Genomic DNA, 27,569 nt, shown 5'->3' with positions numbered 1-27,569 from the left:
CCACGGGCGGCGAAAAATCGAGAGTGGGCGAGCTTTAACTGGGTTGCCTCAATAACCGCTGGGCGGGATTAACACGCTTTTTTCACCGTTTTTACCCTGGGGGCATTTAAAACAGTAGCCGAAAAGAAGGTAAACAGCAAAAAAATACACAATTGCCATGGCGATTCTCCCTTCATAAGTATGCAGCTACTGTGAGAAATCCTCCACACGGAAAAAAATAATTACCTGCGCAGCAGCAGGACAAATTGCCACTACTTAAGCTGCACATTAAGCCGCTTTCTGTGGCGGCCCTCTTGAGCTTTTCCAGTTGCCAATCCTCAACAGGCTCCATAGTAATGCTTAACGAACTTAAAGTCTTTGGTTGAACTCGCATTTAAAGTGGGAAAATATAAACTATCAACCAATTTAAATGATTGTGGATCAAAAGCAGCTTGATTCCAAAACCATTTATGCACATTATGAGTTATTTAACTAGGTTATTGACCAGAATTGCATAATGCTGAATAAGTTGTTATGCTAACATTAGCCACGTCAACGGGGGCTGGAACTTCCTTACCAGGTTTTTGGGGGGGGCGTGGCATATGTTTTAATTAGCCCCGAGGTGATGGGCATGTTACCTTTCATTGCCCCAAAGCTTGTCAAAAGTGCAAACAAGTTTCCGACAGCTTAAACTTTGATTGCCTCCCCTATCCGCCAGAAACTCCCACAATGATTAGCCATATTCGAGATGAAACCGAAACTGAAAAGACCATTTATAAGGATGAGTAGCCACAAAGCTCGTGCTGGTATCACTTTCCTCATTTGTTTCCTACTTTTCCGCTGCATGAAAATGCAATAAAAGGCAATGACGAAGAAACGAAGAAGACAAGTCGACAGTGAAAATAAAATGATTTAAAATGAATCGCAAACTTTGAACTCGTACTTGAATATTGGCAAAAAACCAACCAAAAATTGCATCTTTTTGCATCTTTGAATTTATAGCTATTTTCGCGTGGGCGATTTCTGTTGTTTTGCTTTTTTTATAGTTTGACTGTCGAGATTTCATAATAACACAGTCGGCTTTGTTTTGTTTGTTAACCTGAAAAGTGAAATGCATTTTCATTGGCTCTTTTCGGCGGGTGGTGAGGGGGAAAATTATCGCTTTATCACGATTCAAACGGTACCACTTTCTCAGCTTCATTTGTAGCAATAATTATGCAATTTGCTCTTCGAAGCCGCCGCGATTCAAGATTCAAAACCGAGTCCAAATTCAAAGTTGAAGTCGAAATCGGGAGGCCCCTGCAATTGTTGCATTTCCTTCGTTTGCGTTTGCATTTGCGTTTTCCTTTCGATTCGATTTGAAGACTCTGTGCATTATAATTTCTGTTGTTATTTATAATTGTTGGACAAGTGAGCGTTGTGGGTGCTTACTTTTCTCTAAAGAAAAACCAAAAGGGGGAGGGACCGACAATGGTGGTTTGCATAGTTATCACTCGCCCGATATCTTTTTCTCGGACCAGCTTTAACAACGTAATTGTGAGGAAAGAAACGATTTGGGGCGATTTTTCGGTTATGACAAATTAATTGGTTGCAGTTGTTTTGTCTGGCTTTGAATCGAGAAAGTTATCGATGGGTTTATTGCACACGACTGGTGCAAGATATGTTTATCTGTGAATGCAGATTAGGTGGTTTCGGAGCTAAGAGATACTCGAAATTGCCTTAATTATAATTGTTATCTGCTTCGCAGGCGCACAGATGCAATAATATTATTGGTTTGTTGCATAAGCTAATTACTTGGTAGCCGAATCAATAATATTGTCCAAAATATATAATGCACAGCGTATAATTGCAATACATATATTTATATCTTAAAATAAAATGAATAAGCCGATTAAAAGCCACTTTAAGAGACTTTATATTCCAGCTATTCAGATTTTGATTTATTTCCAATGAGTAAGCCAACTAATGAGATACCAAAATCTATAGTATATACAAAACAAGTATTAAATGTTTGTGAAATGTGAAACTGATATTAGTTTTAGGTAAGCCTCTTAACCCTACTATAATCCTAAGATTCTCACCCGGCTGAAAGGCGAGCAGTACAAAAAAATTCTTGTGCGACAAAACAAAAGCGATAAAAGGCCAGTGAAATCCGCAGAGGCACAAAAAATTCGTGTCAACGAAGTGTGTCACAAATTTGACCAAAATAACTCTTAACCCATTAACTTAAACTCTTCGTTCCGTATGATCTTCCATTGATTGCCCCGCAGACGAAATTTGATCGATCAGTCGGCTCGGTTGTTGTTGTCAAATATTTTTGCCAGCCGCAAGGCAAAACTTTTTCTTTTCATTTCATTTCATTTCGTTTTTTCCACTGTCTGCCTCGTTTTCTTGCCGGTTATTATTTCTCCACATTTTTTCATCACATTTTTTAAGCCACTCGGTATGTGGACCACTGTAATTGGAGATGCGACGATGTCTGGGGCCCTTTACTTTGCTTCCTGATCGAAAACGTATATATACGTACTTATTTTCCATAACGACAAAACGTGAATCGAATTGTTAGATAAATAGTGTAAGGTATTTGGCAACCTTCTTCCTGAAAAGGAAAAAAGAGTTTTCGGTTTGCAACAAAATTATATTTAAACAATTTAATTTGCTGGCAATTTCATGTGCAAAGCAAAATTGTTGAAATGGCTTAATTAATTTGCCCAATTTTTTACGTGTTTTATTTTATTTCGGCTGTTGTTTTTTTTTTTTTGTTTTGGTTTTGCCAGGGCAACACACTTAAGTTGGTCAACTCAATTGCCCAATCCCAAAATGAGACCCAAGCCCAGTTAACAGGAAAACAACTGAAACAAACCTCGACAAGCCCTCAGATAAACGCCCACTCACCTTCCCTCTCTCTCTAGCCGCATCGCCCCGTCTCTTTCACACCTACTAGTTCGATTTGGTGCGACTAACTCACGCCTACGATTTTACAGTTCTCCGCTTGTTGTCTCGACTTAATTTGATAAGATTTATTTCGATCCGAGTGGAGAGTCGAGGAAAAGGCCAAGAAACCCAGCGAACATCGAACATTGAGAAATGTTTGCTGCCCTCGATAAATTGTAGGGGCATCCAAAAACAGTGACAAAAACAAACACTAACTAATAAATTAGGGCTTAAAAATGAGTTTTTAAATTGCATGTTAAATACAAGGTATTTAAGGGTGAACAGAAGACAGAGTTAGGAATTAAGTTGTTAAAGGGTTTAAAAATAGTTTAAATATCAAAAGATATAGTTTAGGTGTTAGTATATATTTCAATGAGGCTGCAAAGCATTTCTTCCTGTGTGCCAACCACTTTGTGGCTAACATTTAAAAACCGTTGAAATAGAAATGTAAACGTTTGCCTGATAAATGGCCTAAACGGGCCTTGTTTCGGGTTCTCACTGAGCACTCGAGACTGGGAGTGTGGGTGATCTTTATTTTGTGTTTGCTTTGTTATTGCCCCTCGGTGGGTGTATCTATTGGCTACTGATTGGATTGGAGAGCTACTGGAGTATGTAGGTAATGTGGGTGAGAGGATGGAAACGGAAGGGGGGCTATGAAGTGGATTTAAATAAAGGTTATTTAGGCTGCCAAGTGGTTTTAATTATGTTGCGGTGAGCGCAGAAAGTTAGTTACTTAGCCGAGTTAGCTGAACTGCAGAATTCTCCAATATATTTTCCGTAAAAAGACATAAAGAATTTGAGCAATCGATATAACTAAAATATTTCAGTTAATGAATAGAGTATTTCGTTTTTACTTAGTCCAACGAAATTCGCTTTTCTAGTTTTCCCACAATGTCGGCAGCTTCTGTTCTTCCGTCAAATAGTTAATGTGAAAGTTGAGGCTTAACTGTGTGTCTTGTTGCGTTTTTTCCATTAGCCCTGTTTTTTTTTTTTGGTTTAGCCACCCGCCATGTAAATGTTTGGCTCTGACCCGCGCCCCTTTTAGTTCAAAAGTTCATTGTCAAGTCTAATAAAATGTTCAAATGACACGTTAAGTGTCAGCAGCTACAAGAGAAGTTTCCCTGGCTTCGAATTCCCTTTGCACTCCGTTTGAAACACCGCCGCGAGTTGCAGCTAACAATAGGAAAATGGAAAAATACTGGAAAACAGGGAAAACTGGCAAGCCGAAAATATCGCTTACCGCTCTATCTACGGCTCTCTCGCTCTGTTTCCCTTTTTGTCAAATGATGATAAATCGTGACCCGCCAAAGTCTCAGAGAAAATGTTTCTGCAATACCTTCAGCCACCTCCAACTGCTAATGCACTTGAAAAAATACTATCTACTAAAGCAGTAACAAAATCGGCATCCCTAATACTGAGTTGTCTTCAGAATACACTCTATACTCTCTTTGAATTTATACAAATAATAATGAATAATATACAGACTATTTTTTCTCTGTCAGCTTCTTTGCTATTGAGTGACGTGAAGAGACCTCCAAGAGGGCTACCAATTTTTTATTTTCCTTACCGTTTTTACCACCTCAACAGGATACGCCGCACTCGAAACTTGACATTTTAGTGAATTATGTAGTTTTTATGCTAAACTTGATTTATGCGATTGTATGTGTAAGTGAGTGAGTGAGTGCAATGCCGGCGCTTAGAAATTAGGCAAAACTATAATTTATGAGCCTCCAAATTGTCGATGCCCAAAGGTTGGGACCCTCTTGGCAAGGCGCTGTGTGTGGCTTCACTTCGGTTTTTGATTTAAATGCAAATTTTGGATTTTATTACTTCGAGTATCAGTGGGGGAAACGTCACCTTTTCGCACCTTTAATCACGATCCCCGTTGAGTGACAAGTAAATATAAAATTTATCTTTTCGCATTTGCATTTTTGTATAGCTGGATGGGGAAAACTCAATGCGATGAGGAAATCTTATATATGTATGGCTCTTTTAATTGGGAAATTTAAGAGATCCCAAGGTAAAACCATTGACATATTTTATTTTCCAATTATCGTTGACTTAATTTTGTTACACAAATTTCCTGTAAACATTATTCCCCATCATTTGCAATAAAGTTTAATTACAAGCAGTACTTTAAAACAAGCTTTACTTCTTAAAGTCGCTTTACTCTGATAATTGCCATAAATCTCAACGAATCATAAACCAAACTCATTCACAGCCCTCTATAGATTTCAATTTTGACATTAACCCTGATCGAATGTCAATTAAACATCGACACAAAAGCTGATGACAAATCTCCCCTCAAGGTCGCAAAACAGCCACCTGAACCTATGAACGATAACGATCCATTGATAAAATGCCTGAGCTATCGGTACAACTTGCGACTTACAAGCTCATTTGTCAACGGAGTTCCGAGAGCATGAGTATCTCTATATGTATCTGGTGAGTGCGCGAAGTATCTGTATCTTTGCATCGCCGGCGACCTTGCCAAAGTGAAACGGCAAAAGCAATCAGCTGCCATGAAATGTGTGTCTGGAGTGTTACAAATTGGCAAACAACTATAAAAAACTGCACAATAATATAAAATAAATGAAGTGAGCGAAACATGGCTGGGGAATTTTTTAATTTAGATAATTGAAAAGAGAGCTAGACAAAAAGAAATTCTCAGTAACGCGATTCGAATCATTCGTGGGCCAACCCAGCCCAATAATTTCAGAACTTAATAATTCATCCGAAATCGGTTGGCAATTGTTTCTTTGGCCTCAGATAGCATACCCAAACAGAGTTTTATTGTTTGCTATTATTTTTTCATAATTACGCGTGTATTTATGCATGTTTGCCTCTTTAAATTATTCACAAATGACGAAAAATATGTCCGGAACTATTTTTATTAATCATTTAAGGGATCATATTGGTGCAATTTGTGTGGTTAATAGTGGTGGAATTTTATTAACAAGGTAATTGTTGCTTTTCCTTTGATTGATTAATATTTGATTAACATAATGTTGATACAAGAAAAAATAAAAATGAAAAAATTTAATTAATCTGGGTACTGCAAAAGTGTTTAATATGTGTTTGTTTGTTTAAAATAGTGTTATTTTTGACCACATTTTTTTCACACGATTTGTAAGTTGGCGAATTGCGTCAATTCCAATCTCTGCGCTGGCAAAATGTCAAATGCATCAAATCAAATCTAAGAAAAAACACGATCGGACTAATTAAAGAAAATAAATAACCAGACAAGGGGGAGCATTAAAAACCCCGCCGACAAGTCAAATTAATTAAAAACAAAAATACAATCAAAAGTGAGCAAAACAAATGCCACTTGTTGGCCAAAAAGGTCCCCTTTCTGCCGAAATAATACCCAGCCCAAAACTGAGGGCCCCAAAACAACTTTAATCTACAGATGTTTTTTAGGTGTGTCCTAGCCATCGTCACGCCCTCTTTTTCGTCCAAAATCCCATTCCAAATCCAGTTGTGTTTACTTTCTAATACATGATAGCCAGGCCAGAATCACAGCCATGTGAACTTGGTCAACTGGCTGTCGGCTTAATAAAGGTCAACTTTAAAAAACCACACAAAAAAATGTATGAAAAACTTATTGACTGCTTTATTACTCGTTGGTGTAAATTTAAGACTAACAAAAAATGCCAATGGCAATAAGTACTGGAAAAGTATAAAAACCAGAATAGCTTTAAATTAATTTAAACTATCTGCATACAATTTTTATTTTTCACTTAAGTATCTTACATTACCATAAAATCTACTTGATAGCATTACCCATTTTATTAGAAACACCACAAACTTTAGGCCAAATCATAAACACCCTTTGCTAGGGTACAATTATGGCCGCAATAATTTATGTTTATTATGTTTTCGATATTGTTTTTATTGAGTTTATTCCTTTGGGCGATTTCAGCAGAAGGAAAAAATTGAATTTAATTATTTGCAATGGTGGTTTTAGTTCCTTTAGCAGTTCGACCAACTGATTGAAATTTATGCCAGCTTTGTCCGTAAAAATTTATTAATATTTCTATGACTTTAATGTCTCTTTTTGCGTGCTGAGTTCGTCGTAAACCTTGCGCATTTTTATGGTACAACGATTTTTAGTGGTTTTCAATTGATGTTTATGGATCGATTGCGAGTTGTTTATGTTTATTGAATGAAAAAACAGAAGATTATCATGGAAATCGAATGCCTTGAATCTAATCCATTAAGGTTCCACCATTAGATGGCTAATCCGACGCATAACTCCCCCAAAAAAAGTCCGCACTCTTAATGAGCTTGAATATATATAAAGTTTTCGCCGCGGTCAGGAGATTGTCTGTGTGGGGAATTCCGTATTTGGGTTTGTTTTATTTAAATATCAAAACCATAAATTCAAATGCAACTGTCAAGTGCAGCATTGTTAGTCCGGGGCCTTATGGGGTTAATGTGCTCATTGTGAGTCTATTTATTTTTCCAGCTCCACTCTCGTGTTCCACTTTGTTTTTGCAGCTTGAGATCTGAGAATGAAATCGGGTGCAAAAATAAAATATCACTTTGGGTGCGATCTTTTCTAAGTTACCGACAATTTGGGAAAAGAATTCTGCTCGTTTATATACAGAAAATAGGTAACTACTACATATTTTAATAATAAACAAAACGAATGCATTTTATAGAGTTAGCAAGCCAGAAAGACTTATTTTACTTGAATATGTTATTAAATCCTTAATGTAGATTTAGCATTTACCAATCATAAACTTTTTTTATAAGATTTTAAAATCAGCAAATGCCACGTGTGTTGTAATCGGCACTCTCACACTCCAATTTAGATAATAAACTTTGACAAGTTTCGCAAGATATTTGGCCAACCCCCAGTGAATGCAAATTGATGGGGAAGGACAGCTCCTCCCTTGATGTCGCATGTCACAATGATTTTTGCCTTTTCAAGTTGTGCCGCCAAAGCTTTTTGACGCAATTTGCATTTTATTCGCAATATATTGGCGCCGCAGCTTCTGAGAGGAAAAAAATTGATGGGGCGCTGCAGGAGAAGGCCATGCGACATATTTTACAATGTTTGCCATATTTGATTGATTTGTTTTGCCTGCGATGCCCTGGCGCCAGATTTTGTTCGCTGATTGAAGGGTCGCAAAAAATTGAGCGCAAGGTCTGGCGGGATAGGAAACGATTTTTTGCAGCTGTTTTGCATTTTCACACACTTGTTTCATTAGTCCAAGTAATAAAATACGAATAGAAAAGGCAGCACTTTCGGGTGTGGGCCACATTTGGTTTCCATTTAAGGCGTCAATCACGGAATCAAATGAAAAACAGAACTCAAAAATAGGAAAATAATGTTCGAAATGATAAATGACAATTGGGAATGCTAGAATTCTCTGGGCGAGAAACTCTTCATATTTTCTCATGGTGGGAAAGAAAGTTTTCCACTGCGTTCGATGATTAGCCAAAGGTCGTGGTGCTATTGCGCAATATTCTGTAGGAACCCAAGTGAAAGTTTTCAACGCACTTTCAGTTTTTCCCCGTTTCCTATAGCGGGTGAAAATATTCGGACCCCAACTGTGCGTCATCTTCATGATCATTGAGTGATCCCAAATACTCAAAGAGATCGAGATCTCTATCCGAGAATTTTGTGTGGGCAGCGGGACTCTCGAGGAAAATGTTGAGCCCGAGCTCGATACTTTGGAGATGGCTTATTAAAAATTCTAATCACATGCAATCACCACGAGCTGGTTGATTGTTGTTCCCCAGTTTCTTTGGGCCAGTACAATGGCCCGAAGTCGCCGACGGTTATCGATTAATCATCAAATTAAAAATTACCACTGCCAAAGAGAGCGTGGAGCATGGAGCGTGTCCGAAACAACATGAAACACCTCAAAAGGCAATTGGAGCTGTTTTTTATTTCCATTCTGCTATTCTTTTTGGCACTTAAAGTACGTCGGGTCAGCCAATTTAAACAATATCTAGAATTTCGTGGTCGCAGTGGAGTGAAAAAAATAAAAACCACACGAACTTCGATTGGATTTAAATGTTTTTGGCAATTGTCTGCCTCGATTTGGGCAATAAAATGTGGTGGGCATAGGGTGGGTAAAGAAAACGTGTGTTATAACTGGCAGTAAGGATTGATAATTGCCAGAAATTGGTGGTGGCCAACTAGACAACTGAAAGCGAAAAATACAAAGCGTGGAAAAGTTTTCGCTGGTTAATCAATTTAAATAACACCGAGCTACGTGGGCTTGTTAGGGACTACATTTGTAATAGAAGATTTTTGGATTTCTAACTTCTCAAGGTCAACAAAATGATTTCGAAATGATAATTCCCACGGTTTTCAAGTGATGATTATAATAAGAATATTATCTATCCAAGTGTAGGGCGTTCTTATTTGATAAATCCGGCAAATAGCCCATATAGAAATCTCGAATTCTTGGTTTCTGACCCACCCATTTTCATATTCTGGGAACTCATAAGATGGAAAACAAAACAATTGACTCAATCGTTTCTTAAACAAAGAAAAGCACAAATATTTTTAAGTCGTAAATTAATTTAAGTATTGCATAGCAAACGCAAATATTTTCTCTGATTCCTTCAATTTTTCCACCCATAAATAACGCTTTGAAGCACCGCCTGTCGCTCGACAATTTGAAAAGAATCGAGGCATACGGAATTTTTTCTCACATGCAAAGCGAACAATAAATTAATTCAAATAAAAAATAATGGTAAAGCATGGTTTATTTTAATATTTGTTGACAAGAGCGAATGTTCTATTGAAGAATACCCTTACAAAATAAAATAAATAGCTACGATTGATTAAATAAAATATAAAGAATTGATAAAGCTATCCAGAGTTAATAATAAACATATTAGTATCCCCTTAAAAAATGAAAAAAAGGTAAGATTTATTTAACAAAATAAAAAGAATTGATAAGTTGATAATAATTTTCTGTGTATCACATTACACTTGGCTCGTCTCATTCAAATTAATTAAATCAGATTCTCTCCAAAATTCTTATCACAAATTTGTCATCGGCTTGTAAACAGCAGAGGAAGGCTCAGCAGCCACATGCTGATCATAATGATCATAATGAAGTTAAGCCACCGATGCGATCGCTCGCCGCCCAGACAATTAAAACCCCCCGCCCCCGCCAGAAAGCCAGAAGCAGGAGAATTGCAAGAAGAGAGCGGCGAAGGCGAAGACTGCGCTGCAGTTGCGATCGGTTCGAGTCCGATCAGCTGGTCGTCGTTGAGCGGCTCTCTTCGGCTTTCTTCGGGGGGACACGCCAAGAGCCGAAGTCGGCGCTGTGGCTGCGCAGATGTCTCAAGCTCGAGTGCGCGATCAGTTCGCTTTCAGCGATCGTCGCGAGCACTACGTTCTGCAGAGGGTGTTTGTGAGATAAAGATACACTTAACTCGATCGGATCCCACGCCTTCGTCAAGTTTCGTTAGCTGACCGTGAAGTGAGTTTCGTTCTGTTCGCGCGAAATACATATACATATGCGTGTATGTATAGTGTATGTAACTGGTGTGCAGTTGGATTTTTGGCCAAGTTCATTCACGTTGCGCCATAATTAATGTAACGTAACGCTCGAGTCGAAATCGAACGTTAATTTAATTGCAAATGTAATTCGCAAACTGTTTACATTTCGTATATTTGATTTCTGATTTCCATTTTCGGGCATTTCCGTTTCACTTTTGAGCGCGCATTCGAGCGCAACAATTAATTGCAGGCAATGCAAATTGTCCGTGATTGTTTATGATTGCCAGTTTGGCAACAAGCGCCGCAAAGTGAAATTTCCCTCAAACGCACATAATAATACAACGAATTAACATAACATAACAAATTATTTAAGTTTTGCCAAAAGCTGATAACTGTTAAATGACTGACTGTTAATGTTAAAAGGCAAAACTAGACGCAAGCCAATTTTCGGACAAAATATGGCCCATATATAAAGATATAAAAGCAACCTTCGAGTGCAAACAGAAAGCAAACTGTTTAAATATTTTAACAACAATTCTGAAATATGTCTGTGGAATCCATGCAAAAACGAAAGTGCTCAAAGCGGATCAGCGGTTAGAGAGAAAGGCAGGTAAGCGATGGGGAGTTAAAAAACAAAGTTGGAATCTTACTGGGAAATTCCATCAGTGAAAGATCGATGTTCGAGTGGAAATAATCAGGAAGTTCTTTATCATTTGATCTCTGGTGAATGAACGGTGTTCCGCCAAGAAATGCAAAGTGAAACGCGCGTAAAAAGAACGGAGAGTAAAAGTATTTAGAAACCAGACGAGTATTTTGAATAAAGACAGCAGTTGTGCCAAATTAATTTTGTACGAAATGTTTATCTGAGTATGATTGGTTTAACTAAAAATATTTCAAATGTCAGGAAGCTGTACATTTCCGTACAGGCTTTACTTAAAGTTGTAAAGGCATAAATTTAATTATTTGGGAAGCTTCAAAGAATAAAATATTTATTTATTTATTTTACGGGACAAAACCACTTATTTTGTATTTTCTTTTTTGAACATTCAATGTCTGCATTAAAATTGTATCTGACTTTGTCCAAATCGCATTTTCCCTCACTAATTTTACTCCAATTGAACTCTTCCTTGGATCAGTGGGCTTATTCCCCACTATTCCATTGTTGGCGAAAACGATTTCCCTTGATGCGAAAATCTACTTCCCCTTTTCCTCATCAGCGGGCAACCCACTAACTTGGTTTCTACTCCAATTTACTTTGTTAGCGAGCGTGAAGATGACAAACACAACCTTTCACACTTAGCCAGCCGTGCCAAATGCACAGAGAAAAACATCAAGGAATTATTTAAAAAATACAAAAGCACAAGTGTAATTCGTCAGTGAACTCAATTTACTTTTGTATTTTTATTAGGTTTTATTTTATTTAATTACCTACATTTTTAGTAAATATTTTTGGTTGCAAGGATATTTTGTAGGAAATCCAATGAGCAATTGTTTTGATAAAAATGAATTATCGTGAGTGCTAGTGTTAATTTTTCAGTGTCCCTTTGAGTGAGGCTGGAAATTCGCCCTGTCATTCTCTAGTGATCTCTTGGCCTTCTCCGTTCCCCATTTGCACCATCTCACCTTTTCTTTTCCTGCTCATTTGTGACACATTTCCTTCACCGACCGACCGAACGACCAGTAAAAGTTCTTTAACAAAGAGTTCGGAGACAATTTGTATGCCATGGACAAACATTTTTGCCAGCGAATTGAACTACTTTCATTTAAATCGGTGGAAAGGGGAAGTTGAGGGGGAATTAACATAAATATTTGATGCGATTTGCCAGCAAATTTGCTGTGTCAAATGCACCATAAACACTCAACTCAAGCTCACCTACTTGGCTGTCTGTCATCGTTGGCCAGCTTTCATTCAATTTTTTGCATGAAAAGCAGCGATTCAGTGACTTGGTAGTGCGAAGGGGAGAGGGGCAAGCCTCCTTTTAAATGCAACTCCAGCAGTCCGGCCATAAAATCCAACATTTAATGCGAAAAAGAGGCCGCAGCTGAATAGTTGAAATTCGCCTGAAACAAATTTTTCGCTTTTTGTGACAAGAATTTGCAAATGTCAACGAAAATTGCGAATTTCACATTAAAGAGAATTTGGCAAAAAGGGGCGAACGAAAAGCGGGGCGGGGGGTGAAATACCAAAGCCCCAAAAAGCGAACCAATTGAGATTGTTTTATAAGGTTTACTTGAAGTTATTTGTTGTCGCTTCTTATACAACTTTTGCATTTCTTTTCTGGGGCATTTTGTGCCTGGCATTTTTAACGAGTCCAGAAAGCGGATCCGTAACGGAATCGGTATCACATCAAAGGTCTGGACACGATATGCCCTCCGATATATATTTTGATGTGATCTTGAGATATGTGGGGCATGTGGAGCGGGCAGTATAATAAATATAACTCTGGTGGGATCCATCGAAAGGATGATTTTGTGGGAAAGAAGAATACCTTCTTAGATAAATAATATTCTAGTGTTCTTATAATATGGATATGTTTTTTAATTTCTTGTAATATTGAATTGACTTCACTTGACCTTAGAGGAAAGAAGAGGTATTGAAACCAAATCTGTCATACGATAATCGCGTTTGTTCATTCACATTATCACTTGAATTGAAACACTCGGTATTTAGTTTGGTTTCCCTCTTAACCATATTGTATTTCTATCCGATCTGTTTGTGTACTTTTCCACTTGTTATCATTCTTTTCGTGGACGTTTCGCCTTCGCGTGTAACACTTGTCTGGTCTGACTGACACTTTTGGTATCCGTCAGATACATTTACAAGCTCGGTATTTCCATTGCGATTGCGCTGCTTGCTCACTTCCCCCTCTTGTTAATGACAACTTTGCTTTTATTGCCAGACAAGAAACGAACGAATTCAAAGACACTTGAATAAATCGAAAGGTATACAAATATTTCGGACACCTGTCGACACAGTATCTTTGTGCGGGATGCCAATAAAAGAGGAATCCAACTGTTGTAAATTCAATTGTTGTCCACAATATTATTTACTGGGGATCTAAAAATGATTTCTGACTCAATTAGAGGTTGTTGCTTCTTCGATCCCGCGGCGCAGCTCATAGATATTTTCCCCTTGATTACCTAATTGATATTGTTATGGTGTCATAATAATTATCACAACCCTCTCAGCGATAAGGCACAATTTATTGGCAGTGATCATCGAGCACCCGAAAAGGTCTGTCATCGGCCTGAAGAATCCAGTAGATTTCTCCAACTAATTAGACCATAAAGGAGCCCGGCTCTCGACTCGCTGGCCGAACTAATTCCCCAAGTGATTCAGATAAAACCACAACAAAGGTCACGCTTTAATTGATAAGAAAACAATGCAGAGTCTCCAACTTCTAGTTCGTTACTTTTCGAAATCTTCTGCTCACTCGCTTGGAAATCCTCAGAGTCGAGCTTCAGGTGACGGGCCCTGCCCCGATAAAGATCGCACCCCAGACAAAAAGTCGGGGGCCCAGAACTCCGACAGGTGGTAGGTTGTACGGTTCATGCCACAATCGAGTGCACTCCTCCTCGCAGAGGAAACGCAGAGAGAGATACAGATGCGGATAAAGCCAAAGATACTGAAACAGGGACAGAAACCGAAACAGAAAAAGCAACAGCAACAGAACCAGAGAACAGAAACACTTTTAATAGTTTTGAACCTTTTGTGCCTGGGCTTCCACTTAAAATGTGCAGCGGAGCGTGCCTTTCTCTGGGGTACAAGTAATTAACCCATGTTGCCATTCTTCTTCGGGACTGTGCAAAACATTTAATTGTGCCGATTGCATTTCCAGCATACATATCTGAAATGCCAAAACACAAAACACTCAAACACACTCAAATTAACTCCACTCCACGCGAAGATCAAAAGTTCTGGCCGCCGCTACGGTTCTTGACATATTCAAAGCATTTCCAAGTCGGGGTTATTAAAAGTACCAACTCATCATCATCATCATCATCATCATCATCTAAGCCGGCTCGGCTATCTCATAAAAAACCGCCAGACTGCCCGGGTTATATAAGCACCACAAGCACCACACAAATGTCACACTCGAAAACTAAAGCAGAAAATATAATAAAAAAGAAGCTCAGTAATCTCCACTGAAGCCAATTAGTTGCTTCCGTAATTTCTTGGTATTATTTTAATTAGCTTTTTTCGGGCTTAATTTCGTCTTTGGATCTTGGACTTATTTAAATGACTTTTTAACTGCAAAAAGATTTATTGGGTTATACTCATAATGATCAACAACAAGCCGAGTTTGGGCTACAACTAATTTATGGACCAAATGCATTTCTTCGTTAGACTGCTGATCGTATAATTCCAGGGAAATTGATCTTTTCGTATGTGAGGAAGCGTTGTGAAATAGCAAAGTTAGTTTCTTGAAACTATAAAGGCTCCATGGGAACTGAAACCTCAGCAAAAAATACATTCATTTCAATCGAAAAGCGTAGGTTATATGTTTTCTCAATTGTTTTTAACGTAATCATAAATAGAGCTTTCCACGACATTACGTTTTCCATTATTTTCCCTAAGCCTGTTGTGCATTAGTTGTTTTCCCCATGTGCTCGTGTGCAGGCATATATTCCGTGTAAAAATCTGATATATGTATACCCAACTATCAAATAATTCATAACGTTCTTGCCGCACATTCCGTGCCCCGTGCCCCCCTTTTCCCATTTCCCTCATTTTTCTACGCACCTGGAGGCCTTTGCTGCGAAATGGGGAACAACAACAGCAGCAACAACAACCACAATGCAAGCAGCAGCAATAACAACAGCAAAAAATGCGTTTAAGTCAAGTTTGCCGCGAGCTTCTCGAAAAGAGTCGCCGCCGGCTTTTAATGTGTGCTATGTGTGTGAGCCACAGTGGAGCTCCTTTAACGCAACCTAGTGTAAAAGCTAACAAAACTAAGCTTTGGTGATCTTTAAAAGGCTTCTAAAATAAAGCTTCTATGATAAAAACCGGACTCTATTTATGTTTTTACATTATATATATTTATTTCAGAGGAAGATGAATCCTTTTTTTTAAGCAAATAAGAACGATTTTTTTTGGGGCAGTTATTTCGTTGTTTTTTTACTAGAAGCAAGGTGAAAGAGATAAATAACTTATAGCGATGCTTTACTGTAGAGTGTTCTTCGTGTGTGGCAGCTGCGATTCGACCTCAGACGGCGACTGCCCCTGCACCCCGCCCTCGTTTGTGGCACTTTAGCTCGATATTTATGCAACGGCACACACTTCATTTCCCTCTGCCACCTGTCCCCTCCCCATCCTACCGACCCCCCCCCCCCTCCCCTCCATCTCCACAGCTGCAATTTAAGCGCACATTTTTCTTGGCAACACACATTTTCCTTCGCTGCATCGAAGTAGTTTTTCCAGCTCGCTCTCTCCCACTCTCTCTCATTGTTGGCAACACTTGGCGCTTGCCACATAACGACAACAGCAGCATAAGCCGCAAGTTGCAACTGCAACATATGCAACAGCAGCAACATATGCAACAGCAGCAGCAGCAGCAGCGGCAACTGCATCGTACCATGACACATTAAATGCAAAACGGCAGCAAGGTGTGAAAAGGGCGGGGGAGGGGCAACTAGGGGTTAAGGGGAAGGAAGGAGGGAAAGAGGAGATAAGCGGCTTGGACCTGGTCTTGAGCAGCGGTTTCTGACTGCTGCTTCTTCTTGGCCATCTTGCACATGCTGTTGGTCTTTATTTAATAAAGAAATGGCTTGCGCATTTCTTAACGTGCCCTACAACCAGATGATGAAGGTATTCGTGGGGCATGCGGGTAGTAACGGCGATACAGACAGTTTAAAAGTGCTAATTATTAATAAATATTATTGTTGGTTAAAATTAGTTATCTGTGACAAACATATGGAAAAGAAAGAATCGTTGTAAAAGGTAGCCCCTTACTGACTAATACAACATGAAAATATTTCGTAGTATAAGAATATCAAAATGAGTCAAGTTCTTCCTTGAAAAAACTTTTATTTCGTTGTTACCAACTATTGTTATTGCCAGTGAGTCGTTACATTTCGAAAGCATTTCCATTTCTCCTCCCTAATGAAGACTTGAAAGTTGGGAACACGCTCAGTCGACCATATCCTTCGTCCTCGTTTTACCCTTATCCATTTTATACACAATAAACCGTATACCACCGCCGTTCTAACTGGTTACAGCTCGAGCAGCTGTTGCTACTCTGCATTCCTCTTAACCCTTGTTGCCGTTGGCGCTGCTCTTATGACAAAACAATTTTGAAAACCAGATGTGACGAGATGGAGGGCGCAGGTATAATATACGTGAAGATGGCAAAGATACACATAAGAATCCAAGGAAAACTTGAAGTTTATTTTTGGCACACACACCGGCCAAGTGTGAGTCGTCAGTAGTCGTCAGCTGGTGGAGATTATGATTATGCAAACGGATTGCAGTGGATATTGGATAGTGGATAGTGATCATTAAATGGCATTAGATCATAATAACCACCTTAGGCCAGCCGTCAATCCGTCATTTCAGCATCGAACACACTTTAAATAATTGCACATTTCGCCCGAGAGACTTTAATAAAATAATTAAAATGAAATATGCGGAGCTCGCTAGTTGGGAAATACAATTTTTTTTTCTTTTCCCCACTTCAGCAAATTGCTGGGGTTGGGAATGGGGATCAGAAGAAGGAGAGGAACCAGATAAAGCGACCACAGAATGGAGACCGAGAGGATAAAATTCTGCGGGCTACCAATCTACGCATTTTTGAACCACTCTTGGCTCCCTTCAATTTGGAACGTCAAAAGAAGACCGACGGCGGTGCGAAACAAAAGGGCAGAACGCGATAAACTGTTTTCATTTTAAAGAAATTTGTTGAAAAGCATAAAAATTCAACTGAAAATATTAATTTCAATTATTTAGCTACGCGCCACATCGCGAAGCTCAGATTTTTCCCACCGCAACTACAAAAAAAAGGGCAAGAAAAATGTGGAAAAAAAGAACGAGAAGAGGGATCCCAAAGAAGGCAGCATTTTGTTCGCTAAATGCGAGCAATTTGTTACAGGATTTTCATCGGTTCTGTGGGAAAATCTTTCGCGCGGGAAAAGGCCATTTATAATTATCAACTGTAGGTGGCGCTCTGGGAGCCTCTCGCATAGCGGAAGTTATTATAGGAAAACTGCAGTTATGCCACTGCGCGCTTTTCCACAGAACTTGACATTGGCCGGCGGCTTCTTCTTCAGCTGCTTTGTCTTCCATTTCTGCATTTTCCACTCGTCTATTTTCTTCGGTTTCACTTCTAATTAAAGACGACACTTTGGCATGTTTTGTGGCACGGAAATGCTCGAGACAACTTTGATGAAAGACCAGGTGAATTAACAGGGGCAAGAACCAAAGATGCCGAAGAAGTCGAACTGAAATTGTCAAGTACCGAGAACTAAATGATATTTTAGCACGCCAATGCAGTGGAGTATTTACCAATGACCAGAGAATGTAACTCAGCATTGAAGCTATCCATTGGAATAATAAAATAGATGGGGAAATGTGAACTAAAGGAAGTCATTAAATGAATTCAATTAAGCAGACTTGATTATTTAAAAACAGGTCCAGTTAAGGAGTAACTTTTTAAAAATAAAGTTGAATCACAAATCTCGAAGGTAATATAAGCAAATAATTAAATTTGAGTAAATAAAATTACGCCACCACCAACCTCGAACTGCAGTAACTCCCCGAAAAGAATTCATTATGAAATTACCTCTCCACACGACCACCTCTTTCACTTATTTGAACTCCCAATCTAAAATTGGCAACACTCATTATAAGAATACCGTATCAGCAACCTTTCACACAGACTTGCTGGCTCAGAATCCCCCGTGGATTTTGGAGACCCCCTGAAAATTACAATTAAATCCAACTCCCAGACCCGAGCAGATCATTTCTCAGCGGGTGCTAATGTGAAATAAAATTAAAGATCTGGGAAAGGGTGGAAATAAATAACAGTAAATTATGAAATCTTATTTAGAATTGTTTTTCTTAATGGCCGAATGGTTTTTGCCAACAAAAACACGAAAATATGCCAAAGATTGAACTTTAACTCCGACACCAAGTGGATGCGATTCGATTAGCACTCGATAAGCAACGAGTTTTCGAATATTCAAATACCCATAAATACCAAACACTCCACTCATGTTACACTTGCTGGGCGAAGATTAATCGCTTGACATCATAGTTCAAAAAGGCGAGATTCGGATATTTTCTTACCCAATTTGATTAATTAAACCTCTAGTAACAGCTGTTTATGGTTTTTACGGGAAGATTCGATCGGTAAATAATTACAATTGTTTGTCGGGTGCTTGCATAGTTTATCAGTTTATTGTTGGTAGCCGAATTCAATGGGAAATATATGCAATTGGGTGATATAATACAGGTGCGTTGGATGGGCTGAAGTTCCGTCATCGAATGACGTAGTTTAGTTGTCTGACTCACTTGGGGGATATGGCGTCGATATGGCTCATTGGGCAAACAGTTCGATGAGTTAATATTTATTTTTTGGTAACCGACAGTCTTGTGAAAACTGGACAACAGGAAAAGTGATTGTAAGTCGGCGGAATTACACAAGAGTCTAAAAGTTGAACACAAAAAATCTATAAAAATTAGTATGCAAATTTAAAGCTATTGTGGATATACCAGCACTTAAAACGCGATCCCAAGCATTATATGGAAAATTATCATGACGAATTCCTCCACCTTCACAGATAATCTGAATCTTCCTCTCATGACCAAGGTCAAAGTTCTTTCGTAGGCCCTTGACTTTACAGTTTGCAATTTTTCACGCACTTCTTCAGTTTGTATTATTTTTTCAGCCATAACCATTTTTTTGGTTTCGGCACATGCAAACATGATTTTTTCCTGCCTTTCTTTTCATTAAACAATTCTTCTGTTTTTTAATTTTTTGCTACTCCTCTCTTTTTATTTTTCGCGAACTTTACATTTGCTAAAGTTCATTAACATTTTGTGTGTGTGGCCAAAAGGCAGAAAGAGTAAGAGATAAAATGGAAAAAAATCCACGCAGCGTTTTCCATTTTAATGTAATTTAGCCTCGTTTTGTTTATACATTTTTTGTTCAATTAATTATGCAAATTGTTACAAGTCCAAAAACATTTCTCAGCCGCCGGCCCGTATTGCCATTTATGACGGATTCCATTTAGATTTAGAGCCATAAAGCAAATCAAAGTTAAACGCTGTCATTAGAAACTCTTCCTAAGTAAGCCATAAATTATTTAAATAGAAATTGGCCATCAAAACACCCCCGAGTGACCCAGAAAAACATGCGAAAAATGAGGCAGCAGAGTTTGGCTAATTTTGTGCATAAAGGTTTTTGTCAACTCTTCGCTTGAGGGAATCGCTACCATTCTTTTGGCGACTTTCGCTTTTTGGAAAACCCTTTTTTTTGTTTCGTTTTCTAAGTTTTGTTTTCTTCGCATATAATTTGTTTGGCTAAATCTTTGTCTCCGCCCCTTTGAACCTTCTCTTTCTTCTCGTTTTGTGCGATTTTTAGAAACGCTTCTGTCAACCGCAGCGTTTAACCAATTTTTCTTGTTATTGTTGCGGTTTTTAATTGCTGGGATCGCATCCGTAAGATTCGCTTTTGTTTCTCGTCTCCGGTTAGCGCATAATGACAACTATTTGGGGGCTTACTGTAAGCGAAAGTTTTGCTGGCTTGCTGCCTGGGATGGATGGATGGATAATTATTTAGGTTTTGTAACAGAGCTCTCCCCCCACAACTAATTGACTATTATCCAAATGATTTTTGTCTGTGCTGAAAGTGGCCTTTTGAATAGATTTTTAATACATTTATCTTTTCTGTGTTTTTCTTTCTTTTCGATTATCCAACAGCTCACTACTCTAATTCCTATTACCTATAGTTGGCTGAAATGTAGGATGTTTGCATAGACCCCTTATGTTGCTAACTTTTGTTTCTTAAAGAACTGAATTGCAAACTCTCAAATAATCTAGCTGCAAATAGTACATAACCTATTGATTAACTTAGCATAACATTTAATTGTTTTATTTTTAAAGATCCTATTCCTATTGTGATTATAAATGATTGCATTACGTCCACTTGTTTACTTCCCCGTGTTTTATGTTTGACTAACCAGAACCTTTCCCGCTCTCTCTCCCAATCCTCTTGCAGATCTTGGTACCCTCAGTAACCACCACAGCAACATAAGCAACATCAGCGGCATCAACGCCAGTAGCAACATCCCGGCAGCAACTTTAATCAGCAGCAGCAACAGCAGCAGCATCAAGAAGACAACCACTGAGGCGGCAACCACAAAACCTGCTGCTCCCCTGATTCCCGGCAAAATGGAGCTGCTGAGCAGCAACACAGCAACGACAACGACAACGACGACAGCAACGCACCACCTGCATCAGGCAACCACCACGAAACAGCTGCTGGTGCAGGATTACCTCAGCTACGCCTCACCACCCACCTATTCCCGCCTGCCGCCCGATGGTCATGAGTTTCCACCCAACTTCAGCGAACCACTGATCATGCACAGCCACCCACTGAAGGTCACCACCGAGTTGAGTTACGACATACAGAATGGCGGAAAGGATGAGTCCTCTGCACCGCCACTTCCCAAAACGGGACCACCAGCCACAGTTCCCCGGAAAGTCTATCGCCAGGATTTGGTCATAAACGTGGAGCCAGCACCCAGCTTAACCAGGGACTATCAGAGATCTCTGAGTGGTGGTACTCCCCGCAAGCCCAGCGATTGGCGCAAGGATGAAAAGTCGGAGAAATCGGTGCGCGACAAGATTGCCATGTTCTCGTCTAACAACGAACTGGATGCCATACCGCCAGCTCCGGCTACAGCACCAATTTCAAGCTCCTTCTCCCGGAAGCCGCTGAACAGGAGCAGTGAAAATCTTCTGGACAGTTGCTCAGCATCCGCGGCTCCTTCGCTGAAAACTCGCGCAATGAGTGTGGAGAATCTGAATGATGTTCAGCGGCAATATCAGTTGGCCAAACAGCTGCCCCAGCTGCACGTGGCCGACTCTATGTATTCCCTGAACACAGCCACGCCCACACCGAGCTACGCCTCTTTGCCGAGAAGAAGCCACGGTGGATCGTACTCCGCGGGAGTGGAGAGAAGGATCAGTTTCTCGGGTGAAGGCGGAGACGCGGCCAACCGAAAGGCAGCCATTACAAATATCCTAGAGCAGAGAAGGAGGAGTTTGTCGAAGCTGCGAGGATTGGTCATCCCGGAGAGACCCCAGTTGCTGGAACCCATCCTGGATTTGCCGGAGATCAAAAGCCAGGTGAAAGCAGCCAGCGGAGAAGATAGCACCGATAGCGGCCTGGGCGAGAGTCATCGCAGTACGGTCAATAGGAATAACCAATTGGGCGCCGGAGGAGCCGCAAGTAACTATCGCAGCATTTTCACCACAAATCAAAGAAGACCGCTGGAGCAACAGCTCTCCCAGCCACCAGCCAAACCACCCAGGACATCGCTGACACCACTCCAGCCGAGAAGCATGATGATGCCACCACCACCACCTCCTTTGGATCAGGAAAGTGATACGGATTCGGTGTTCTCGCACACGGCTAGGGTGGCCACTCCACCGGAGAAGTTTGCCCTAACCAGAACACTCAGTTCGGAAACGAACACTTCGATAGCTAGTTCCAACACCTCTACCCTAACGTCAGGATCTTCTGCCGGATCTCAAGCCAGTTGCAGTTCCCTGGGCAGCACGCCAGCGTTGGATCTGACCAGGCGGGTTCTCAAGAGCCAGGTGGCCAATGGCGAGGCCGTTGCGCTCTCCAGTCGCAAAAGTATTCTGGCCTCGGCCAAGTGCCGCAGTGCCAAGAGTCGTGGCCAGGAGGAGGACAACGACAGCACCGATGGAGAAGCCTGTTCCCTGGCCAATCGTAGAATGAAACCCATTTCCAGCTATAAGCTCCAGCAGCAGCAGATCCAACTGGGCAAACAACTGGTAGTGGATAAGCTGATCAATGTGGCCGCCTATGTGGAACTAACCTCGGATACGGACGACAGCAGCCGGCGATCTGATACGCCTGCCAAGATCAGTGCCATGTTCATAGACGAGGAGCGCAAGGCCAGCTTCAAGGGAGATCCCAACCAGCAGGCTACGGCCAAAGTGGAGCAGGTCAAACCCATGGTCCTGCCAATACTGCTTCCATCCGCGAAGAGGGAACCTCTTAAGCAACAAACCACCGCCGAACTGCGCGAAAAGTTCGAAAGAAGTGCTGCAGCCCAAGCTCAAACCCAAAACCACTCGCCTATAATCCATAAGGTCACACAGAAGCCGCATCATGAGCGATTCTCCTCGCTGGACTCGCTGGCGTCCAGTTCCTCGGGCGTTAGTTCCACCACCCAAAACGTGAGCACCACCCAGGAGACGGCCACCGAGTTCGGCAGCTTCTCCTCGCTGGGCAGCAACCAGAGTTTGATCACCGCCCAGGATGTCCAGCAGATCGTCGAGGAGGCCGATCCTCCACTAAAGACCCCAGAGGCGTTCATCATTGTCCTGCAGAGGGATAATCCCGAGAGCAGCATCGGAATCACTCTAGCCGGCGGTTCTGATTACGAGGCTAAGGAAATCACGGTGGGTTAACACACGCCTTTCTCACTTATAAGACTGATCTTAATTTAACTTGTTTGAATACCCATCAGATCCACAAGATCCTGAGCAACACGCCAGCTGCCAAGGATGGACGTCTGAAGAAGGGTGATCGAATCCTCGCTGTCAACGGAATGAGCATGCGCGGACTGACGCACCGCGAGTCCATCAGTGTGCTAAAGGTATTTGAAATGCTTGCAAATTTATCTGTAATACATTTTATTAACCCAAACTAATTAATATTCAACAGACACCCCGACCTGAGGTAGTCCTAGTGGTGACCCGATCCGAGTCGCTGGTGGTGAAGGCGCTGACCAAGAAACGATCCTCCCTGGGATCACTGAGCTCGCTGAATGAGAAGCCCACGGAACTGGACTATGAACGCAAGCGGAACTACCACAAGGCCTCCCGATCTCTGGACTTGGATCTCGATCTGGTGTCCAATGAGGCTGGTGAAGCGCCAGTGGCTTCCACTCCCAGCACCGGATCCGTAAGTCCGCCGCAGCCAGCGAGCTTGCACGACGAGGATGCGGAGGCCACCATCGCGGGTATCCGCGCCAGGAGGCAGTTGTCCCGCGGAGATGCCGCCAAGCTTAGCACGAGTGAGCTCCTGGAACGGGCGGCAGAGGCCAGGAATGCCATCGCAGCGGAGATTCGTGCACAGGGTGAGTTATTCCATAAATCGAAATATACATTTGTTGTTAAAAATACTCGGATAATGCCATATATATTTATATAATGTGCAGTATACTTTTTTTTATTAAAAAAATGGAAATACTTTTCCAATTAATTTGATGTCCCCTAGTGCTTACATCAAAAAATCTTATGTTCATAAATTATTCTAATGATTCCCGTGTCATTATAGCGGAGGATGCGGCGGCCAGTGGAGGAGGTGCTCGCTGTGTGGAGATTGTCAAGGACAGCTGTGGACTGGGTTTCTCCATCGAAGGAGGCTTCGACTCGCCGCTGGGAAATCGTCCCTTAATTGTGAAAAAGGTGTTCATGGGTAAGGTTAATTTGTCATCCTGCCCTACAAGCGATTATTAATGAAGGTTTTGTATCTTAACCAGGTGGTGCCGCCCAGAAGACCAACCAGGTGCGTAATGGCGACGAAATCCTTAGCATCAATGGTGCCTCCACGTCGCGGATGACGCGTGTGGATGCCTGGAACTATATGAAGCAACTGCCGCTGGGACCGGTCAAGATTTGTTTCGCCTAGATAGGATGGTTTAAATAGAATGCCAACGATGGGGAAGAATGCGCCACAATTTTGTTAGATTTAAGCCAATTAGCTTGGTTACCCCTTAACCGGTCTAACCTTGGGGGTCTTGCCAATTCGATGGATCAATGCTGCGAGCGATTTGTTTTGCATTTAAACGAACCTTTAATTGTATGCCTAATTTTATAGATATTTAATTTAAAGTGCAATTGTTTAAACTCTTACAACTCTTTGATGCCCTATTTACATACCTTTAACTGATCGATGATTGTACATATTACTAATCGAGACTAATTTACGTATTTAAACTTTAAAACAAATTGAAGCCTGCAATCGGGCAGCGCTATTTCCTTATACACATTTTATTATTCAACAAAAGACACGAAAAAAAAAACAATTATATTTTATGCCATAAATTATACGGGAACGTTATACATGTATATTATTTTAATAATTATTATTTTATTTAAAGAACAACAAAAACAATGTTTACGTATACAAAAGTATTTGCTAAAAATAAACACACAACATATATGAAATTAACCTTACTTGTGCTGAATGTAATTTTTGTAACTTTCTGGTTTGTATTAATTCCCGGCACACAAAAATTTAGACTTATGTAATTTTTAAAAAACTTATTTATTTATTTTTATGTCAACTTCACTGTTTATACATTATGGGAACATGCCTAAAACAACCTAAAATATTATTGGTTTTATGTACTGTACATAAATTCGATATAAGTCGATTGAAGCAGTTTGCTTGCTACAATTCTTTGGGTGCCTTGGCCACCCGCTTGGGCAGCTGCAACATCAGTCCCAAGTGCTGCAGAGGATTCGCCGGGGAGGGTGACGATGTGGTTGTGGATAGCGTCCCATTCACCTTCTCCTTGGAATGCGGCTGGGCTGGGTGGCTCGATGAGGCAGACTCCTCGGAATGGAATATCTCGCCAAGCAGGTCGTACACACGGCGCTTGAAGTACAGCTTCTGGTGGAAGTTCATGTGCTTGATTTCGGGACGCAGTCCCTGCAGGAATGCGTCATCGAAATCCATGATTGGCAGTGCTTCAATATCGCGGGTAGATGTCTGCATTAAGAAAATATGAAATCATAAAAACGCAGTATAAATAAAATTTAGCCTATTAAAGATTGATACTTTGCAATGAAAGTAAAAGTTGTTATACTATAAAATAATTGTATTCAAAAGGAAACATAATTTAACGTTATTTCCTGAAAGTTTTGCTTAAAGATACATGTTTGTAATTTATCAGAGAAGTTTTATGAATATAGTTTGTTATGCTGAACAACGCTGTTGCAATTAAGTGAAGCGTAGGTAAAATGCAGTTGATAATTGCTCCCACCTTGGCCTCCTCTCTGCTCTCGCTCTCTGTGCGCATTTCTGCAGGAACGGTGTCCTCGAAATCCATGGTTGACGATGCTTCAATATTGCAGTTGGATGTCTGAAGAAAGAAATAAAATGCATAATTAAAACTATAAGCATTAAATTTCAACTTTAAAGAATAATCTAAGACTCATTAAGAAGTACTAACTACATTAAGAATATACTAAGCTATTATAATAGTTTTTGTTAACAAATGTGCTCTAAATTAATTTGCATAAAGTTATCTTTGTTCTAAAAAGATAATATTAATAGCTCTTTATAAGTTTAAACGATTTTTAAAGTGTTTCATTTGATATGTTAACAAAAATCATGTCTTAGCTTGAAATATGTTAAATGAGGTTGCAGTAATTTTAAGCCTAAGCAAAATGCATCTGAGTAATGCTCCCACCTCAAATTCCGAAGGCAGACGTTTTTTGACACGGCCTAACCAGGAGTTCTTGTCCAAATCCGACTCCTTCGCCGATTCAGAGTCGGTACTGTGACGGCTCTGCGCATGCTCCGAGTCCAGACAGCTTGGGGAGTGCACCATCTCGAGGATTGCCTCAACGGGAGTTTCGAGCTCCCCTTCGACGTGCTCCTTCTGACCCCTGGCTCTTGACCGACGACCTCTGAGGGGAACGGGAACGCCGGGTGTGATGTGCCTTTGCAAGAATTGCAGTTCGCTGTTTAGATAGTACGTATTGGCACCGTGGTGCACCTTAATGGAGCGGGCGTAGCTGGAGCGAATGTTGCGCCAACGTTCCTTGCAGCTTTTAACTGAAATGATTAACAACAGTGAATAGAGCAGAACATGACCAATGCGTAACATTTTAGATATTTGTTAGTTTTAACATGCAAAGCAACTTCAGCGCTTATAAAAATATAAGATATATTTTCATATGAAGAGTGAATTTTTAAATTGAAATAAATTGACTTACACAAGTTAACCCGAAATTTGTTAGAATAGAGATTGAATTGTTTTTAAATCGTGATTATAACCCACCCGAATTTCGCATCTCACTGGATATTTCCTTCCAGGCATTTTTCACAGTCGATTTCCGCAAGTAGTCGTCATCGTGGCGATCGTAAAGACACGGATGTTGTTCCACCAAATGGCAGATTTTGGCATTGATAGCGTAAACGTTGGGTGATGAAGCTATGGACCGACGTCGTGTATTCATTTCATCGATAGAAACTAAATATGCAAGTTTTAATTAATATAGTAGGAGAAAGTAGCGAAGAACCGAAACTGAAACCGAAACATGTGTCGCCTGTGCGTGCAACAGCTGTTTGCCGCGACTTTGCGTCGCTGCTCTGCCTGCAACAACAGTTATTTGCTCTGAAACCAGATCTTCTTCTCTTTCAACTTACCTGAATTGTGTTTAAATATGCTCTAATGAATCTATGTCAGTGCTTTAATCACGAGTTTTCGCTAGTTGAACTGCAGTTTGAGCCGCTTGTTGCTGCCGTGCACGCGGAAGTTGCTGCTGTCGCTAGTGTTTTGCAACTGGGAACTCGCTGCGATGTCGTGTCGCTGCCAACAAGTGATGCAGTTGCAAATGAGCGCTCCAATTTCAAATGGCAGTAGGGCTTGATTCTAAAACGCAGGAGTACTAGACTGACCCGATATGATTACCTGGACATTTGAATCGGTAACGGGTGGAGAATATAAACCGGCGAAATAAATAAAAATAAAAGGGGCACAACAAACTGAAAGCCAGAGGCGTAGTGCGCTCTCTTCGCAAATCAGCGGGGGTTACTATTCGCCGAACATGCAAACCCTCTCAGAGAGCGCAAGTGCTTGAGGTGCCCCTGGATCTCACACACACAATAAAGGAAACACACATACGCAAGAGTATAGCAGTTAGTGTTGGCAGTGCCGTTCGATCGGTGGCGGAGCTGCCAACGCA

General features: G+C 40.6%; 2 protein-coding genes across 8 annotated transcripts in view; one reads left to right on the top strand and one right to left on the bottom strand.

The window, feature by feature from the left end:
- LOC6534098 (serine-rich adhesin for platelets) overlaps positions 1-24,827 on the top strand; it is a 112,762-nt gene extending 87,935 nt beyond the window's left edge. For 4 of the 7 annotated variants that reach the window (XM_015194952.3, XM_015194953.3, XM_002094748.4 and 1 more), the window contains 5 exons: positions 20,605-23,045; positions 23,114-23,242; positions 23,311-23,725; positions 23,926-24,066; positions 24,131-24,827. In XM_015194952.3, coding sequence (XP_015050438.1) covers positions 20,605-23,045; positions 23,114-23,242; positions 23,311-23,725; positions 23,926-24,066; positions 24,131-24,279 — 3,275 coding nt within the window. In that variant the 3' untranslated portion in view covers positions 24,280-24,827. Of the gene's footprint in view, positions 1-10,843; positions 10,998-20,604; positions 23,046-23,113; positions 23,243-23,310; positions 23,726-23,925; positions 24,067-24,130 lie in introns of those variants that run through there. The other 3 variants (XM_015194954.3, XM_015194955.3, XM_039374541.1) reach the window with 3 other exon arrangements.
- A 72-nt stretch (positions 24,828-24,899) lies between these two features.
- On the bottom strand, positions 24,900-27,502 carry LOC6534097. Its single transcript, XM_039374544.2, has 5 exons — positions 27,031-27,502; positions 26,663-26,854; positions 26,069-26,436; positions 25,640-25,738; positions 24,900-25,365 (listed from the first exon to the last, which is right to left on the bottom strand). Exons 2-5 carry the CDS (start codon positions 26,838-26,840, stop codon positions 25,045-25,047), a joined length of 966 nt encoding a protein of 321 aa, XP_039230478.1. The 5' UTR covers positions 26,841-26,854; positions 27,031-27,502; the 3' UTR covers positions 24,900-25,044.
- Positions 27,503-27,569: the final 67 nt, after the last annotated feature.

Source organism: Drosophila yakuba, chromosome 3L (genome assembly GCF_016746365.2).
Source record: "Drosophila yakuba strain Tai18E2 chromosome 3L, Prin_Dyak_Tai18E2_2.1, whole genome shotgun sequence".
Classification (NCBI taxonomy): Eukaryota; Metazoa; Arthropoda; class Insecta; order Diptera; family Drosophilidae; genus Drosophila; species Drosophila yakuba.
This window is presented reverse-complemented; position numbering and strand designations above follow the sequence as displayed.

Coding starts and splice junctions, on each gene's coding strand:
- LOC6534097 (XM_039374544.2), bottom strand. CDS start 26,840: ATGAATACACGACGTCGGTCCATAGCTTCATCACCCAACGTTTACGCT. Junction 26,437..26,662: donor CAGTGAGATGCGAAATTCGG/GTGGGTTATAAT, acceptor TAATCATTTCAG/TTAAAAGCTGCAAGGAACGT. Junction 25,739..26,068: donor GTCTGCCTTCGGAATTTGAG/GTGGGAGCATTA, acceptor TTCTTTCTTCAG/ACATCCAACTGCAATATTGA.